The sequence below is a fragment of the Canis aureus genome, chromosome X (assembly GCF_053574225.1).
Source record: "Canis aureus isolate CA01 chromosome X, VMU_Caureus_v.1.0, whole genome shotgun sequence".
NCBI classification, from domain to species: Eukaryota; Metazoa; Chordata; class Mammalia; order Carnivora; family Canidae; genus Canis; species Canis aureus.
Genome location: NC_135649.1, coordinates 18,400,233 through 18,417,173, shown reverse-complemented (window position 1 = coordinate 18,417,173; position 16,941 = coordinate 18,400,233). Strand labels below are relative to the sequence as shown.

Below are 16,941 nucleotides of genomic sequence, written 5' to 3'. Positions count from 1 at the left end.
GCCAATGAGCCCGCGGGCACCGAGCATGCGTGGGAACCCCGCCCCGCAAACCTCCTCCAAAAGGGAGGAGCGTTTTCAGGGGGCCCGGCGCCTTCCTCTCTGGCATTGGCCCGGGGACCCTGGCGCCCGATTTTGAAAAGAACCAATAGTTTGGAGACAGTGGAGCATCGCCGTTCAGGAGGAGTTTGGGCCAATATTCAAGGGAAACAGAAACTTGTGGTTTCCATGTTTTTTCAATGCCAATTTATTTGCTCTGATCTCTGTGATCTCTGCCCATTTCTTAAATCCCTTGATTTTGTTTGGTGTTTGGAGGGGCTGATTTTTTTTTTCAGATAATCCGTTTGGATGCACTAAACAAAAGGGAAGTGAAAAAACAAAAGCAATGGTGTAAAAATAAAGAGAATCGAATAAGAGTTCATATAGCGAGTGGCAATCACCATCTTCATTTTACAAGCATTGTCAGCTTCAACGATATTAGGAAAAGTCCTGAAGAACAAGTAGCAGAACCAGAATTTTTTTTCCTTCCTAGGATTTACAGAGACCCTAACAATAGTCATTCAGCATGTGTGAGGCCTGGAATTACTTATTTTATTTAACAAATATCTACGTAGCAATTGCTGTGTGCTAGGCACCATTCTAAGAGCTTTAGAAATATTAACTCATTCAATCCTCGCTACTTGAATAACCATGGGATAAAGATGGTATTGTATTGTGTTAATCATACAGAGGGAGAAATACAGAAAATTTAATAGTCATGAAATTGGTTTCAAAATATAGCAAAAATAGAGCCACCTGGGTGGTTCAGTCCATTGGGCATCTGCCTTTGGCTCAGGTCATGATCCCTGGGTCCTGGGATTGAGCCCTGCGTGAAACTCCCTGCTCAGGGGGGTCTGCTGGTCCCTCTCCCTATGCCCTGCCCCTCTTCTCATGCTTGCACTTTCTCTCACATAAATAAATGATTTTTTTTAATTTAGCAAAAATAGGGATGCCTGGGTGGCTCAGTGGTTGAGCATCTGCCTTCAGCTCAGGGCATGATCCCGGAGTTCCGGGATTGAGTCCCCCACATTGGGTTCCCTGCATGGATCCTGCTTCTCCTCACTCTGCCTATGTTTCTGCCTCTGTGTGTGTGTGTCTCTCATAAATAAATTAAATGTTTTTTTTAATTTAGCAAAAATAATTTTACCTGCCTATTCAACTTAGTTGTCCCATATTAAACTTGCCAAATCCAATCATTTTATTCCTCAATGTTAATATTCGCTGCTTGTAATATAGAGTTTTTAAGGCACTTTTAGATAGTTTCCTTTAAATTGCCTATATTTTTCTTCCAACTGGATTGGAAAAGCAAGCTCTGTTTTTTTTTTTTTTTTTTTTTTTTTTTTTTTTTTTTTTTTTTTTTCAAGCTCTGTTTTTGACCAATTTATGTAGCTCTTTTTATCTCAAGTTCTCAGCAACCCCCTCATCTGCTCAAAACAACATAGTACATTCTATTGTTCACAATAGCTACTAAACAATCATTTGTTGGCTACGTGTAGAATTCCTAACTCTGAGGAGTCAAATGATTTAGTAGAATCCCTAACTTTCAGGACCTTAACAATTAGGAGAAACTCAAAGACATGTTAGAAGATGGATGCAACCTTGACCATCATTTCCAGATTCTATTCATATCGTTCTTGCCTACCTAGTTTCTCTTACCCTTCATATAAATCTTTTGGGAGGTTTAGGGTATTTGTGGTTTGTGGGCTTGGGTTCAGCTTGCCTTTGATTTGCTTTTGTGATAAGGAAAATTTGCTTTAAAGTTGCCATGACGACTAGTAAACAACTGATTATGACATATTTGTGGGACACCTTTTATAAGTAAGAGGCCTGGCACAGATGGTAGCAGACTGGGACAAAGACAAGAGTAGCATAAGTGGCAAGGTAGAAGCAAACCAGCAATCTGAGATCATGGCATATTGCTACAGAACAGCAGAAGCTGATGATGACACACAGCTAGGTTGGTATAATAGTGCGTGAGTAGAAATGGGAAGAAGTAAAAATAATTTCTTTAAATGTTGTGTTTGCCCCTGTGGTATACAGAATTGTTTTTGTAGTACTTGTTCCTTTTGACATTCTAACTTGCATATGTACTCTGAGTTCCTGGCATTCAGCTACACTTAATTAAAGAATTCCTCTTTTTTGGCAATACCTGCAAACTTCCTGCCATCTTGAGCATGTTATCCATGTTATCGTTTCATATTACTACCTCTTTTCTTCAAAGTCTCACAGTTGCTCCTCCCTTGTCATTTTATTATCTATTTTCTTAGTGTTATTATACTTAGATTTTTAAAAATTTGTGTCTGTGATGCTTAGGCATGATGAGATGATCTATTCATTCAATATATATCCACTAAACCTTATTACTTGCCACGAATATTAACAAACTCTTTGAGAAGTAAAATGAGCAGTAGACTGAAGCAAAGATCTACTTGTTTTCTGGTGTACCCCCTATTTCTCTGATATTTAGTTTGGCTTTGACCCCTGTTCTGTATTTAACCACTGCCATCTACGTTCGCCCTGACTTTATTCAGCTTTAACTACCATCTTTTGTAAACTTTCCAGGTATCCTGGGAACTTTAACAGTGATTTTTAGGAGATCTTGGTACCAGCTCAGATTCTACTGCTACCTAAATGTGCCATTAATCTCTCTGGAATTTTATCAACTGTAAAATAGAAGTAGATTTGCCTACTTTACAAAATAGCTGTGAATGACAGGTTTTTAAAACCTGCATTTATTCGTAAAATAATTTAATAAGTATTTATCAAGTGCTTATGAGTACAGAAATAGTATCTAGAGAAATATCCAGAGGCACCTCATCTGTCTTTTCACCTACATACAAGGGCAGAGTGGCTTTGCCATTTAGCAGTTATAATTTGAGTAACCCCTATGGGGTTCAGTTTCCTCCTTTAAAAAAATGGGCATTGTGATGGTGCCTACCTCACAGAGTTACTGTAAGTATTAAATGCAATCACATATTTAAAGTGCTTAGGACAGTGCCTGGCATATAATTAAGTGCATGAAAAATGGTAGCTATTGTTAACCTGTCTTACATCAGGAAAGGAGACTCCAAATCGTCCTCGTGTCTGGGATTTAGATAACCCAATTCTGCCTGATATAATTAAGCTTTTCTTATTCTATTCTCAGAATGAATGAGGAATGATTATGATCATTCATGTCATAACTTGTCATGAACTGTTTCAAGATAATCCCATTATTTTAAGTTCACCACTGATTAGCTGAGCAGGGTTCATGATTGAACCAATTGAGATAAGTATGTGAAGACATTTTTTAAACCGTTAAAGTGCTATACCATGTAATGATTATTTTAATTCATAACTCTCATTTCAGTAGTTTCACTTACCTTCTCTGCCAGTCCTGTATATGGTTCCTAAAAGGTATGGTCTTACAAAATTATTAGTGTGGAGTTAGGATTTCAGTACTCAGCGTAGCTCATTAACTGGTGGTGAAAAATTCTAAAAGAGCAATTCTTAAAATGTTTGAGCCACGCAGCATTATTAAATGAAAACCCTGGGGCACCTGGGTGGCTCTGTGGTTGAGAGTCTGCCTTTGGTTCAGGTTGTGACTCCGGGGTCTGGGATCAAGTCCTGCATTGGGCTCCCCACAGGGAGCCTGCTTCTCCCTCTGCCTGTATCTCTGCCTTTCTCTCTCTGTGTTTCTCATGAATAAATAAAATCTTTTTTTTTTTTATCTATTTATGATAGTCACACAGAGAGAGAGAGAGAGAGAGAGAGAGAGGCAGAGACACAGGCAGAGGGAGGAGCAGGCTCCATGCACCGGGAGCCCGATGTGGGATTCGATCCCGGGTCTCCAGGATCACGCCCTGGGCCAAAGACAGGCGCTAAACCGCTGCGCCACCCAGGGATCCCTTTTTTTTTTTTTTTTTTAAAGGAGGGATACCTGGGTGGCTCAATGGTTGGGCATCTGCCTTTGGCTCAGGGCCTGATCCCAGATTCCTGGAATCCAGTCTTGCATCTGGCTCCTTGCATGGAGCCTGCTTTTCCCTCTGCCTGTGTCTCTGCCTCTCTATCTGTGTCTTTCATGAATAAATAAATAAAATCTTTAAAAAAAGGAAACCCTGATTTGGATGGATACTAAATTCTGAGATATTTAAGTAAATAAGCTTCTCTAACTCAAATCATTTTCTTAGACGAATAGCTTTGAGAAGCTAGATTTTATTTAGTGTAAAAATACAATTAAGGTTAAAAAACAATGAGGGGATCCCTGGGTGGCTCAGCGGTTTAGCGCGGGCCTTTAGCCCGGGGCGTGATCTTGGGAGTCCCGAGATGGAGTCCCACGTCGGGCTCCCTGCATGGAGCCTGCTTCTCCCTCTACCTGTGTCTCTGCCTTCCCTCTCTGTGTCTCTCATGAATAAGTAAATAAAATCTTAAAAAAAAAAAAAGACAATGAGATCACCTGGAAAACAATGATTCGTCTGCACGATTGGTTCAATTGGGTTAGCACCCTACCACAAGACACTTGGGGAACAGGTGGCAGGTTTTGGGTTTTGTTTTGTTTTCCCCAGACATATAGCATTTTTCTCAATTACAAATGTGTAGTATTGGCTATAACAGGATGGAAAAATTCATCGTGGGAGTTAAGCTTCTTGGCCTCAGTTAGAAGGGGATGACGGGCTAATCAAAACTGAGAAAATGGAGTATTAGATATAGCGCAGAAAGGACGGCACTCTCATACACCTTACTCCTCCCCACCCATTCTTTCCTAAATAACGGTGAGTGAAGCCATCCCAGGGTTCACATAGGAGCAGAGGAACAACCACGGTGAATCGCCCCCGAGAAGAGACTAAGAGAGGACCTGGGTTGGAGTAAAAAGGTGACTCCTAAGACTGCGCGTGCCCCCCAGGCAAGGCTGACAAAGGGCGCCCCTATTGACTCTCATTGCTTGCGTAATAAGCATGCGTCAGCAGGCGGGACGGGGCGCAGGCGCAGAGGGGCGGCACCCGACGGATTCTCGAAGGCGACAGGTTGTAGTTTTCGTTTTGGCCGGAAAGGCTTACCTGGGCTTTCCTTTGCTGAGAGAAATAGAGAACGATTCGCGGAGGTGACTAAGATAAATTCCTCATTTTCATTATAGACTTGGAAGTGGAGGATCTTCTCAGCGTTAGGAACCTCGAGCTTGGATGGTGGGAGGTTCGGAGTCAATCCTACCCCACTTAGTGCCCACTGGTATTAGGGATGGTAGGGCTGTCAAGGTGAGTACCTCACTCCTCTAAGAGGTTCCTCCTCTCTTCTCTTTTTCCCCTTTTCCTCTCTGCCTACATCTCCTCACCCAGTTGACTTGTCCTTATGTGAATGGGAGCCAGAAAACCTTGAGAACTTGGAATCAAAGAGTGGCTTCTTCTTCGACGTGGACATGGCACAAGAGAAAATGGAACTAGACTTGGAGCTGCTGCCAACTTCAGCCACCACAGACAACACGCTGAGAAGATCCAACAGCGCCCCTTTGATCAATGGGCTTGGGTGAGCAGGATTGAGATATTAGAGGAGGCAAGCTGGGGGTGGGTGGCAGGAGGTGGGGAAAGCTACTTCCAATAGCATTCCCATGCCTTTCTCCATCGAGGTTCTACAGGTATCTCCCTTGTTCCTGCTGTCCGGAGAGCTCACCCTCAGACTTGGGGGGAGTGGGATGGGCTGGCCGGAGGGAGAGCACACACCTACCCTGAGGTTGACACACATGTGAACCTGGACGTCCTCTTCTGACAGTCCACCAGGACCAAAAAGCAGCAACCTATTGGTGTGGAGCACAACTTTTCTAACTTCACCCTCTTACCCACTCCTTTGAAGAAACAGCATTCCCCACCCTCGCCTCCAGATCTTCTGTGATGACTGTAATTTTCTGTCCTTCTCTTAGCTGCTTTGTCACCTCTGACCTTCACCTCCAGCAAATGGAAATGGTTACCAAGCGAATAAGCTCAGACCTTTTTTACACCTAGTTTTTATTTGAACAAAAAGTTTAGGTACCACAAAAACTTGACCCCATAAATTTTGCATTCTCAATGGCCGATACTGCCCCCAACTTGGTTCTTGGGGGTGTGCGAAAAAATCTTGCTCTTTCTATATATAAGTCACAACTATACATAAACATTTTGTGAGACTTTTCAAGAGGGAGTAATTGGGGGCAGAGGGGAATGTTGAAAATGGCTCCTTAGAGGGCTGATAGTGAAAAGCATAAGATTTAGAAACACTGTCCTGATGATTAACTATTTTCTGGACGCATCCAAAAGTCTGGCATGACACATGCTTATAATTTCTTTACATAGAATTTGAAAGTAAGATCTTGGATCTCATATCCCAGGGTCATATAAAGTTTTATCAGTATTGTAAAAATGTTTGGAAAATGCACTCGCTCATTGTGTTAGTAACTTTGCTCCTTCCTTTTGCTAGCATCGTTCTAATTGATAGGTATAAATCACAATTGTTAGAAGTGAACACAGAGACCAGATCTACCCTCCTTATTTAACATGAGGAAACCAAGGCCCGTAAGTCTCTACAGTGACATAGTAACAGAGCCAGGACTAGGAACCTGTGTCTCCTGATTCCTATGCTTAGTGGTTTGTCCACTACTAATCAACTTTTAGGCTTTTTTAAGTCTTGTTTATTTATTTTACAGTGAGAGAAAGTGCAAGCATGGGTGGGGGGAGCAGAGGGAGAGGGAGAGAGGAACTCAGACTCAGTGCTCAGCACGGAGCCTGACACCAGCTTGATCCCACAACCCTGAGATCACAACCTGAACCAAAACCAAGAGTCGGAGGCTTAACTGACTGCCCACCCAGGCATCCGTCAACTTCTAAGCTTATTAACTCTAACCAAATGCAGCTTTTTGGTCATTTGAGGAAAGAAGAATATACTGGACAAAATGAAATGCAAACTAAGATTAAACAGAAAATACATAATTTTTTAAAAATATTTTATTTATTCATGAGAGACACAGAGAGAGACAGAGACATAGGCAGAGGGAGAAGCAGTCACCTGAAGGGAGCCAGATCGAAACTCAATCCCAGGACCCTAGTTTTACACCATGCAGGGAGCCTGATGTGGGACTCGATCCCAGGACTCTGGGATCATGTTCCAAGCTGAAGGCAGATGCTCAACCACTGAGCCACCCAGGCGTCCCAATGTAATATTTTTTTAATAGGTAGAGAAATAAAGGGGCAGCACTGTACAAGTTGGACAGAAAACAAGAATATTCTATAAATTCAGGATTGACTCTAATCCTTTTGTATGAAAACATGAATTGTAAAAAAAAAAAAAAAAACATGAATTGTTGTGAACCCACGCTACTAGAAGAAAACACTTGGGGCAAATATTGGTTTTATTTGAAGCCTTTATGAAATGAAAAAAACACATTGCAAACAGTCCTAGAAGCAAGGAGAGTGATGGCTGTTATCCCTTCATGCTTTGTTTTGTTTGGCAAAGGACTTATTTTTTTTTTATTTTTATCATATTAGAGCATATAGTTACAGTGTTGAATTCTATCACTTATGCTCCTGACACATGAAGTGAAATTGGTACAGAAAGGTAAGAGGCGATTGCATATTTACTTAGTAGGAGTTACAGATAAACTGCAAGGTGGGGCAGTCCCAGTGGCGCAGAGGTTTAGCGCTGCCTGCAGCCCGGGGTGTGATCCTGGGGATCTAGGATCGAGTCCCGCGTCGGGCTCCCTGCGTGGAGCCCGCTTCTCCCTCTGCCTGTGTCTCTGCCTCTCTCTCTGTGTCTCTATGAATAAATAAATAAAATATTAAAAAAAGAAAGAAAGAAACTGCAAGGTGGATCAGGTCAGACTCTTGTCTGTCAAAAAGAATAGCATCGAAGTGCTACATAATACGCCTGAGGGCAGGGAACTTGGCCAAATGATCTCCTGAGGGCAGATTTTGTGCTGTTGTGACCGGCTTACGATGTGGTCAGGGAAGCGAGAACAGTTTAGAGTAGAATTAGACTACGCCTTAGTTGAATTCATGCTCACCTCCATTCTCCTCGGTTGCATGTGTACACTGCTCACCTCCCTCACTTTCACTTATTTGAACCCCTAAAACTCGCCCCTTGCACTGATCACTAAATAATTGTTGCACTTCTGTCAAGTAATTTTCCAGTTCTGCTTGATGCTTGTATATAAACTCAATCTCTCTCGCACCCACACTTGCAGAATTTGTTCCTTAAATATCATCTTTAATACAAGTATTAACTGTTTAAAGGAGTTTCTGTACTGTTTTGTGCACATCTTGTATTAATAAAAATACCAATGTCAAAAGTTTTGAACCTCTTAGTTCTTTATACTCGTTAGCCCTCTGCTTAGCTGACTTCACTACTGGTGTCAATAACTTTATTTGAAGGTAGTAGTTTTTTTGTTTTTGTTTTTGTTTTTGTTTTTTACTTCTCTGGCCCTTAGGAGAATTAGAGAGTAAGTTCTGGGATTTCTGCCAGTGCCTTCCTGCTGTAAATACTCTAGCTTGACTCTGCATTTAAACTGCTTGAAAGTCAAACTACTTGGGCCAAATCCAGCCTGCCACTTGGTTTTGTAAATAAAGTTTTATTGGAACATAGCCAGGCCCATTTGCTTACCTATTGTCCACAGCCACTTTCCCACTACAGTGACAGATTTGAGTAGTTGCCACAGAGATTAGATGTCCCACAAAGCCCAAAATATTTGCTGTCTGGCCCTTTGCAGAAGAAGTTTGCCAACCATCTGGCTTATTAATTCTTACAACCCTGGAAGGAGAACAGTGGCCATAGAGAATGATTGCTTTGGGAATATAACTGGAATAAACATATTGTAGCTTAGATTTTTCGACAGAGCTACTTAAGGATCATTTAATGTGGACCATTGAACATATATCTAGTTATACTGCCTTCACTTTGTCTAAGTGGTAGCACTTAACTCAGTTGTAGATATCACCTAGGATTTTATGAATTCATGTTGAATCACTCCTACCAGTTGAAAATATATACTTCATTATTCCTTTCAGTTATAGTCTTATTAAAATTGACAGACAAAAATTTAGGGGAAAATATAATTACCGGCTTTGAGAATTACTCCCCCCCGACCATACAAAAAAGTGGAAATATGCAACCCATTAGTGTCTCTCCAACATTCTTATAAGTTACTGCTAGAATATATTCCTGTTCTTAAAAAGGAAAATGACTGGGAAATGAGTAAAACTTAGACCCATATATACATATCCTCATAAAATATTGAGTTACTGCCTGTTATATATAAATGACCATGCTGCAAATATGTGTCTTGATTCAATAAGCTTTTAATTTAGTAGGGCAAATAAATAATCAGAGGACTTAAATATATGATAGGGTAAGATATATGCTTAAGGAGGGAAAGAAAGTGCTAGGGAGATTCGAAGAATTGAGTGAGAAATGAGAGCAGAGTTGGTGAGGGATAAGGAAAATGTTCTTAGGAGGCATATGAGATGGGTCCTGATGGATTGATAGGATGCAGACAGGAAGAGAGGAGCTGGAGAGCTGGGACAGCATTCCAAGTATATGGAACAAGCTAGGGTACAGAAAAACATAGGTGTGTTCCAGAGAGCTGGTCAACTCTGCCCGGGTCGCTGGCTCACAGATATTCATCTGCTGACCAGTGCTGACCCTAGGTGACATTTCCACCAATCCCTGTTTTTAAAAAAAGTGCAGAGTGGGGATCCCTGGGTTGCTCAGCAGTTTAGCGCCTGCCTTTGGCCCAGGGCGCAATCCTGGAGTCCCAGGATCGAGTCCCACGTCGGGCTCCCGGCATGGAGCCTGCTTCTCCCTCCTCCTGTGTCTCTGCCTCTCTCTCTCTCTCATAAATAAATAAATAAATAAATAAATCTTTCTTTAAAAATGCAGATAAATATGTTGTGATGTAGTTGGCCAATTGTCCTTTCCTGGGCTGTATTTTACCCTGTGAATATTATAATTTTTTAATATAGCAAAATGTCCTTTTATTTTATTTTATTTTGTTTTTCTAGTGGCTAAATTCTTTTTTTTTAATAAAATAATTTTTATTGGTGTTCAATTTACCGACATACAGAATAACACCCAGTGCTCATCCCGTCAAGTATCCCCCTCAGTGCCCATCACCCACTCACCCCCACCCCCCGCCCTCCTCCCCTTCCACCACCCATAGTTCGTTTCCCAGAGTTAGGAGTCTTTATGTTCTGTCTCCCTTTCTGATATTTCCCACACATTTCTTCTCCCTTCCCTTATATTCCCTTTCACTATTATTTATATTCCCCAAATGAATGAGAACATACACTGTTTGTCCTTCTCCGATTGACTTACTTCACTCAGCATAATACCCTCCAGTTCCATCCACGTTGTAAAATGTCCTTTTAAAAAATTTATTTGACAGAGCAAGCACAAGCAGCGGGAGCAGTAGGCAGAGACAGAGGGAGAAGTAGGGAGCCCAATGTGGGACTCGATCCCAGGACCCCAGGATCCTGACCTGAGCCAAAGGCAGATGCTTAACCAACTGAGCCACCCAGGCACACCTCCAAAATGTCCTTTTATAAATGAAATGATGATCTTGGTAGATGGTAGGATTTTTTTTTAATGACCTTACTTGGGAAAAAAAAGATGGTTAGCAACTATATGTTTGTGCCAGGATTTTGTTGTGAAATTTTACTAGTCCATGAAATCCAAAAACCTAGAGCTAAATGGTGGAGGGCTTTGAATGTCATAGGAAAAAGAATGTAACTGAATCCAGCTCACAATGAAGAGAGTTACTGAAAGTTGTGAGCAGGAGAGCAACCTGTTCTTCAGGAGGGCGACTTGGCAGTCTGATACGTAGACTGCCGTAGAGATAAAAGCGAAATGAAAGGACGAATTAGACTATTGCAGAGTCTGTAGGAAAGTAAAAAGGCTTTGAATTGGTTTTTGGCAAGGAGCATGAAAAGAGTAAGATGGCAGTAAGAGAGACCTAGCACCTGATTGGATATGGGGGGAGAGGAGGAAGGAAGTTAAGGATGACTTCTTACCATCATCGGGGAAACCTGGATGAAAGGTACATGGGAACCTTCTGTATTTTTTGCAACGTCTTGTGAGTCTTAAACAGCTTCAAAATAGAAAGTTAAAATGAAAAGAAGACATCTTAAGGAAAAGACTTCTTCAGGGTCCCAAGCTCATATAGGGCTGAGACACCATCAAAGCTGAGGAAGACTAGCCCCCGCTTTAACAGACAACAGTTGCTTAGCTTTGGTCTGTTGTTGCCATGTGGAAATGTGGCCCAGTGTGGCCACAGCTTGCAAATTTTCAAAAGAAGCTAGAAATCTGGAATCTAGATTATTTATGTGAAACTCTCAGTGTTTCGAGAGTGTGCAACTAACTTAAAATATTTTAATACTGAGTAGATCAAAACATATCTGTGAAAATCTCAGTTCTGTAACCTCTGCTATTTGATTATCGCTCTTGTTCATGTGAAAACTTTAGAGTTGAGAGGGAATTGGTACTACACACTGTAGCTTCAACCATAAACTTAAATCAGTTACAGGTTTGCACAGAAAACGATGCATTTCCAAGGTCATGATAAATTATTCTTGGTAGCATGATTAGTGGTAAAGTGGCATACTTGAGAATTCCTTCCCTTACACGGACGTTTGTTAGGCTTAGCCAACTGAGGCTTTGTGTGCATGTATGTGTGCTTGCATGTGTGTGTGCATGTGTTTTAATTTCTCCATCTACACAGCTATCTCCACAAAGAATGCATTTACATTAATGGCATTGCTATTTAAGTAATTGAAATCTTATTTCTTTAAAAAAATTTTTTTTCATTATGGATTTCAAATGTTTTCTTTTCCTTCATAGTGATAACTCACAGGTGTTCCAAGGTGACACATTAACAACTCGAAGAAATAGCACAACGTTTATGACACAACATTGTCTGGTAAGAAAATGCTTGTAGCAGGGATCCCTGGGTGGCGCAGCAGTTTGGCGCCTGCCTTTGGCCCAGGGCGCGATCCCGGAGACCCGGGATCGAATCCCACATTGGGCTCCCGGTGCATGGAGCCTGCTTCTCCCTCTGCCTGTGTCTCTGCCTCTCTCTCTCTCTCTCTGTGACTATCATAAATAAATAAAAAAAATTTTTTTAAAAAATGCTTGTAGCAGCCTCACTGGCCAAGGCTTGTGCTATTGGTCTCAACTTGTGGTTCTCAAACTTGAGTATGCACCTGGAAGGCTTATTAAAACAGACTACTGATCCCCAACCCCAGAGTTTCTGATTCTGGAGATCTGGGGTAGGGCCTGAAAATTTGCCTTTCCAATAAGTTCCCAATTTGAGAAAAAGTGCTCTAAACATCACTGAAGGAAAAATAAACACATTGACTACAGTTATGATTGCTTTGCTGCAGCTGCAGCAGAATTAACTTTTAAATCCCATCTGGATTTAACATTGAGATTTGTTTTTATGTATAGGGCCATCTGGCTTCCAATTTTTAAAAGAACATTCTAATTTTGAGAGAAAAAATTGCAAGCTCTCCTAAGAGTAGTTTTTAGGCTTTTACTTAGACTTTTATCTCACATTCATCTTGAATTGAAAATAAAGTTTGTTTTTCATGGTGTTATAATGTAATCTCTAAATTATAACTCTTATCTACCAATTATCCTGTAAACATAGGAAATATGCTTATAGATCAGTAAACCAAAATGAACAAATGATTCACTCTATGAATCTTTTTATTGATGTGAAATTCATATAAGATACAGTTAACTATTTTAAAGTATATGATTCAGGGGCATTTAGTGCATTTACAATGTTGTTCAACTACCACCTCTCTCTTGTTTCAAAAAGCAGACATCTTGGGGCACCTGGGTGGCTCAATCTGTTGAGCATCTCATCTGACTCTTGATTTTGGCTCAGGTCACAATCTCAGGGTCGTGAGATCAAGCCCCATGTCAGCTCTGTGCTGGGCATGGAGCCTGCTTGAGATTCTCTCTCTACCTTCTCCACCCTCCCTCTAAAAAAAAAGAAAAAGAAAAAAAGAAAAGAAAAGAAAAGAAAAGAAAAGAAAAGAAAAGAAAAGAAAAGAAAAGAAAAGAAAAGGAAAGGAAAGGAAAGGAAAGGAAAGGAAAGGAAAAAAACACATCCCTGTTTGTTTTGTTCCCTACATGGAAAGCTTTCAGATTTTCATTATTGAGTATAATATTAGCTATAGGTTTTGGTAAATGCCCTTTATCATGTTAGGGAAGTTCCTTTCTATTCCTACTTGCTGAGTATTTTTATCATGAAAGCATGTTGAATTGTTTCAAATGCTTCCTGCATTAATTGAGATGATCATGTGTTTTTACCCCCTTTGTTCTGTTAATAAAATACATTACATTGATTTTCTTATATTGAACCACCTTCACATTCCTGGAATAAATCCCACTTGGTCCTATTGTATAATCCTTTTAATGTACTATTAGATTTGGCTTGCTATTATTTTGTTGAGAACTTTTCCATCCGTATTCATAAGGGACGTTGGTCTGTAGTTTTCTTATAGTATCTTTGCTGCCTTTGATATCAGGGTAATGCTATCTCATATAGAATATATTAGGAGGGATCCCTGGGTGGCGCAGCAGTTTGGCACCTGCCTTTGGCCCAGGGCGCAATCCTGGAGACCCGGGATTGAATCCCACGTCAGGCTCCCGGTGCATGGAGCCTGCTTCTCCCTCTGCCTGTGTCTCTGCCTCTCTCTCTCTCTCTCTCTCTCTCTCTGTGACTATCATAAATAAAAAAAGATAACCTCCAAGAAAAGTCCTTAAAAAAAAAGAATATATTAGGAAATGTTCCTCCTCTTCTATTTTTGGAAGAGTTTGAGCAGGATTGGTATTGATCCTTTAAATGTTTGGTGAAATTCACCAGTGAAACCATATCCAGTCCTAAACTTTTCTTTGTTGGGAGGATTTTGAAACAGATTCAGTCTCTATACTTGTTTACAGATCTGTTGAGATTTTCTCTTTTCTCTTGAGCTGATTTTGTAATTTGTGTGTTTTTTAGGAATTTGCCCATTTCTTCTAGATTATCCAATTTGTTGACATACAATTGTTCATAGATTTCTCTTACATGATTTTTAGTGAAATATTATAGCTTGGACCTCATTTTAAATTATTGCTTCCTAATCTTGAAACTGGATATTTTCTGTGGTGCCCGGGTAGCATAGTCAGTTAAGTGTCCAACTCTTGGTGTCAAATCAGATTGTGATCTCATGGATCGTGGGATCAAGCCCTATGGTGGGCTCTGCACTCAGCACAGAGTCTGCTTGAGACTTCCCTCTCCCTCTCCCTCTGCCTCTCCCCACTCCTTTCTCTTATTTTTAAAGAAATTATATATAAAAAAGAACCTGGATATTTTCTTCTTAGTAGAATGGTATCTAGTATAAATTCCACAAATGCAATATTTTACTGGGAAAAAATTAGAATTGTTCATTAAATAAATCTTTCTTCTTCTCTTCATTCACTCATTTACTCATTCACTTAACAATATTTATTGAGCACTTGTTTGTCTATCAAAGACCTGCATACCTAGTCATTCTTCTTTTCTACTCACCTAAGTCAACAAATATTTTTAAGAACCTCCTATGTATTAAGCTCTGATCTAGTTGCCAGAGAGATTTAACCTAGTAGGGGGGCTGAAGTAGGAATGACCTCCCTTAGTTGAGATCTTACTGATTTGTAGGAGTTAGCTAGCTTGGGATATGGATCATAGGGACAGGCAGTATTCCAGATTAAAAAAAATGTCATGTGTGAAGGCCTGGAAACTAAAGGGAGTATAGTGTGTCAAGAATAGAGCATATAGAGAATTTGAAACAAGTGCATTCTGGCCAGGGTGGGAGTAAAGATGAAGTGATGAGGGCGCCTGGGTGGCTCAGTCGGATGGGTGTCTGCCTTTGGCTCAGGTCATAATCACTGGGTCCTGGGATCGAGCTCCACATTGGGCTCCCTGCTCATTGTGGTGTCTGCTTCTCCCTCTCCCTCTGCCCCTGCTTGTGCTTGCTGCTCTCTCTCTCTCTTGTGCACTCTCTCTCTCTCTCTCTCAAATAAATAAATAAAATCTTTAAAAAAAATAAAAATTTAAAAATTATGAAGTGATGAGAGTTGGGATTGGAGATGTGGAGTAGTGTAAGATCTGTGGAAGTAGGGCCTTCCAAGTCATGCTAAAGATTTTTCACTTTAAAAAAAAAAAAGAAAAAAAAGATTTTTCACTTTGTCCTCCTAAGGCCAATGTGAAGCCATTGAAGAATTCTAAATATGTGATTGACATGACCAGATTCACATCTTTGAGAGATGGCTGCAGAGTGGTAAGTAGATTGGGAGTAGACAAAGATGTGGGATAATTGTATAGGAGGCAAGTACAGTGACCCTGGCTACTGTGATGGCTGTGGCTGTGAAGAAGAGTGGAAGATTCATGAGATATTTGAAAGGTAGAATCAGTTGCTGATAGATTTGATGGAGGGCGGGTGATGGTGGTAGCAAAGAGGACTACTAGGCCTCTGGCTTGGACAACTAATGGGTCCAGTGGGGCCACAGAAGAGGGGAAACTTTAGCAAAAACGTGGATAAAGAAGGGAAAACAAGTTTAGTGTTGGACATGTTCAGTTTGAAGTTCTCTGAGATCTCTATTTAAATTTTTTTTAATTTTTATTTGTGATAGTCACAGAGAGAGAGAGAGGGGCAGAGACATAGGCAGAGGGAGAAGCAGGCTCCATGCACCCGGAGCCCGATGTGGGATTTGATCCCGGCTCTCCAGGATCGCGCCCTGGGCCAAAGGCAGGCGCCAAACCGCTGTGCCACCCAGGGATCCCTCTCTGAGATCTCTAAATAGAAATGTTAGTTGTACTAGTTTGAAGCTCAGGATAGAGATCTGGGCTAGAAACACACATTTAGGCATTATCAATAGATCCTTATTTAAAGCTATGGGAATGAATGATATGATGTATGGAAAAAATATAAAAGGAGAAAAGAGGCTCTAGGAAACAGCTTTATTTTTTTAAAGATTTTATTTATTTATTTGACAGAGAGAGAGAGAGAGAGAGCATGACCTCATGAGCAGGGGGAGTGGCTGGCAAAGGGAGAGGGAGAAACTGACTCCCCATAGAGCAGGAAGCCCCATATGGGTCTTGATCCTTGGACCCCAGGATCATGCATGACCTGAGCCAAAGACAGCCACTTAACTGACTGCCACTTAGAAGCCCATAGGAAACAGCTTTAAAAGATCACCAGTAGTACCTTGAAAAAACAAGGAAAAGTATTAAGTCATACGCTATCTAGTGGTCAAACATGATAAAAACTGAAGGTGTCCTTTGAGTTACTAAAATGGAAATTATTCATGAATTTCTTATATTTGCAAGCAAGTTCCATGGAGAGAGGGGTGGGGTGAGATGAAGCCAGATTGGATTGGGTTGAAGAATGAATGTCTGAGAAGTGAGGACCTACAAGTGGCATCATACAGACTTAGCTTGGTTATTCACATGCACATTACTCTTTCTATGCCTTAGTTTCCTCCTCTGCAAAATGGGAATGTGACAGTGTCTGCCTCATAGGTTTGTTGAAGTGAGTACATTAATCAGTGTAAAATATCTCAACAAAAACTGGAAGAAAAAAGACTTAGAGCACATCGTACAGCAATGTGAATATACATGACACCGCCAAACTGGTACATTTAAACATTGTTAACATGGTAAATTTTATGTTATGTGTATTTTACCACAGTTTAAAGAAAGAAAAATGTGGGGCACTGGGTAGCTCAGACAGTTAAGTATCTTTTTTTTTCTTTTTAATTTTTATTTATTTATGATAGTCACAGAGAGAGAGAGAGAGAGAGAGAGAGAGACACAGGCAGAGGGAGAAGCAGGCTCCATGCACCGGGAGCCCGACGTGGGATTCGATCCCGGGTCTCCAGGATCGC

The 16,941-nt window shown here is 40.8% G+C and overlaps 1 protein-coding gene across 12 annotated transcripts in view; it reads left to right on the top strand.

The window, feature by feature from the left end:
• The first annotated feature begins 1,844 nt into the window (after positions 1-1,844).
• Positions 1,845-16,941, top strand: part of LOC144309022 (P2R1A-PPP2R2A-interacting phosphatase regulator 1-like) — an 82,547-nt gene continuing 67,450 nt past the window's right edge. For 7 of the 12 annotated variants that reach the window (XM_077890057.1, XM_077890055.1, XM_077890053.1 and 4 more), the window contains exons 1-4: positions 1,845-1,993; positions 5,349-5,535; positions 11,866-11,944; positions 15,255-15,335. In XM_077890057.1, the coding sequence (XP_077746183.1) occupies positions 1,873-1,993; positions 5,349-5,535; positions 11,866-11,944; positions 15,255-15,335 (468 nt within the window). In that variant the 5' untranslated portion in view covers positions 1,845-1,872. Of the gene's footprint in view, positions 1,994-4,961; positions 5,117-5,149; positions 5,206-5,348; positions 5,536-11,865; positions 11,945-15,254; positions 15,336-16,941 lie in introns of those variants that run through there. The other 5 variants (XM_077890063.1, XM_077890058.1, XM_077890062.1 and 2 more) reach the window with 4 other exon arrangements.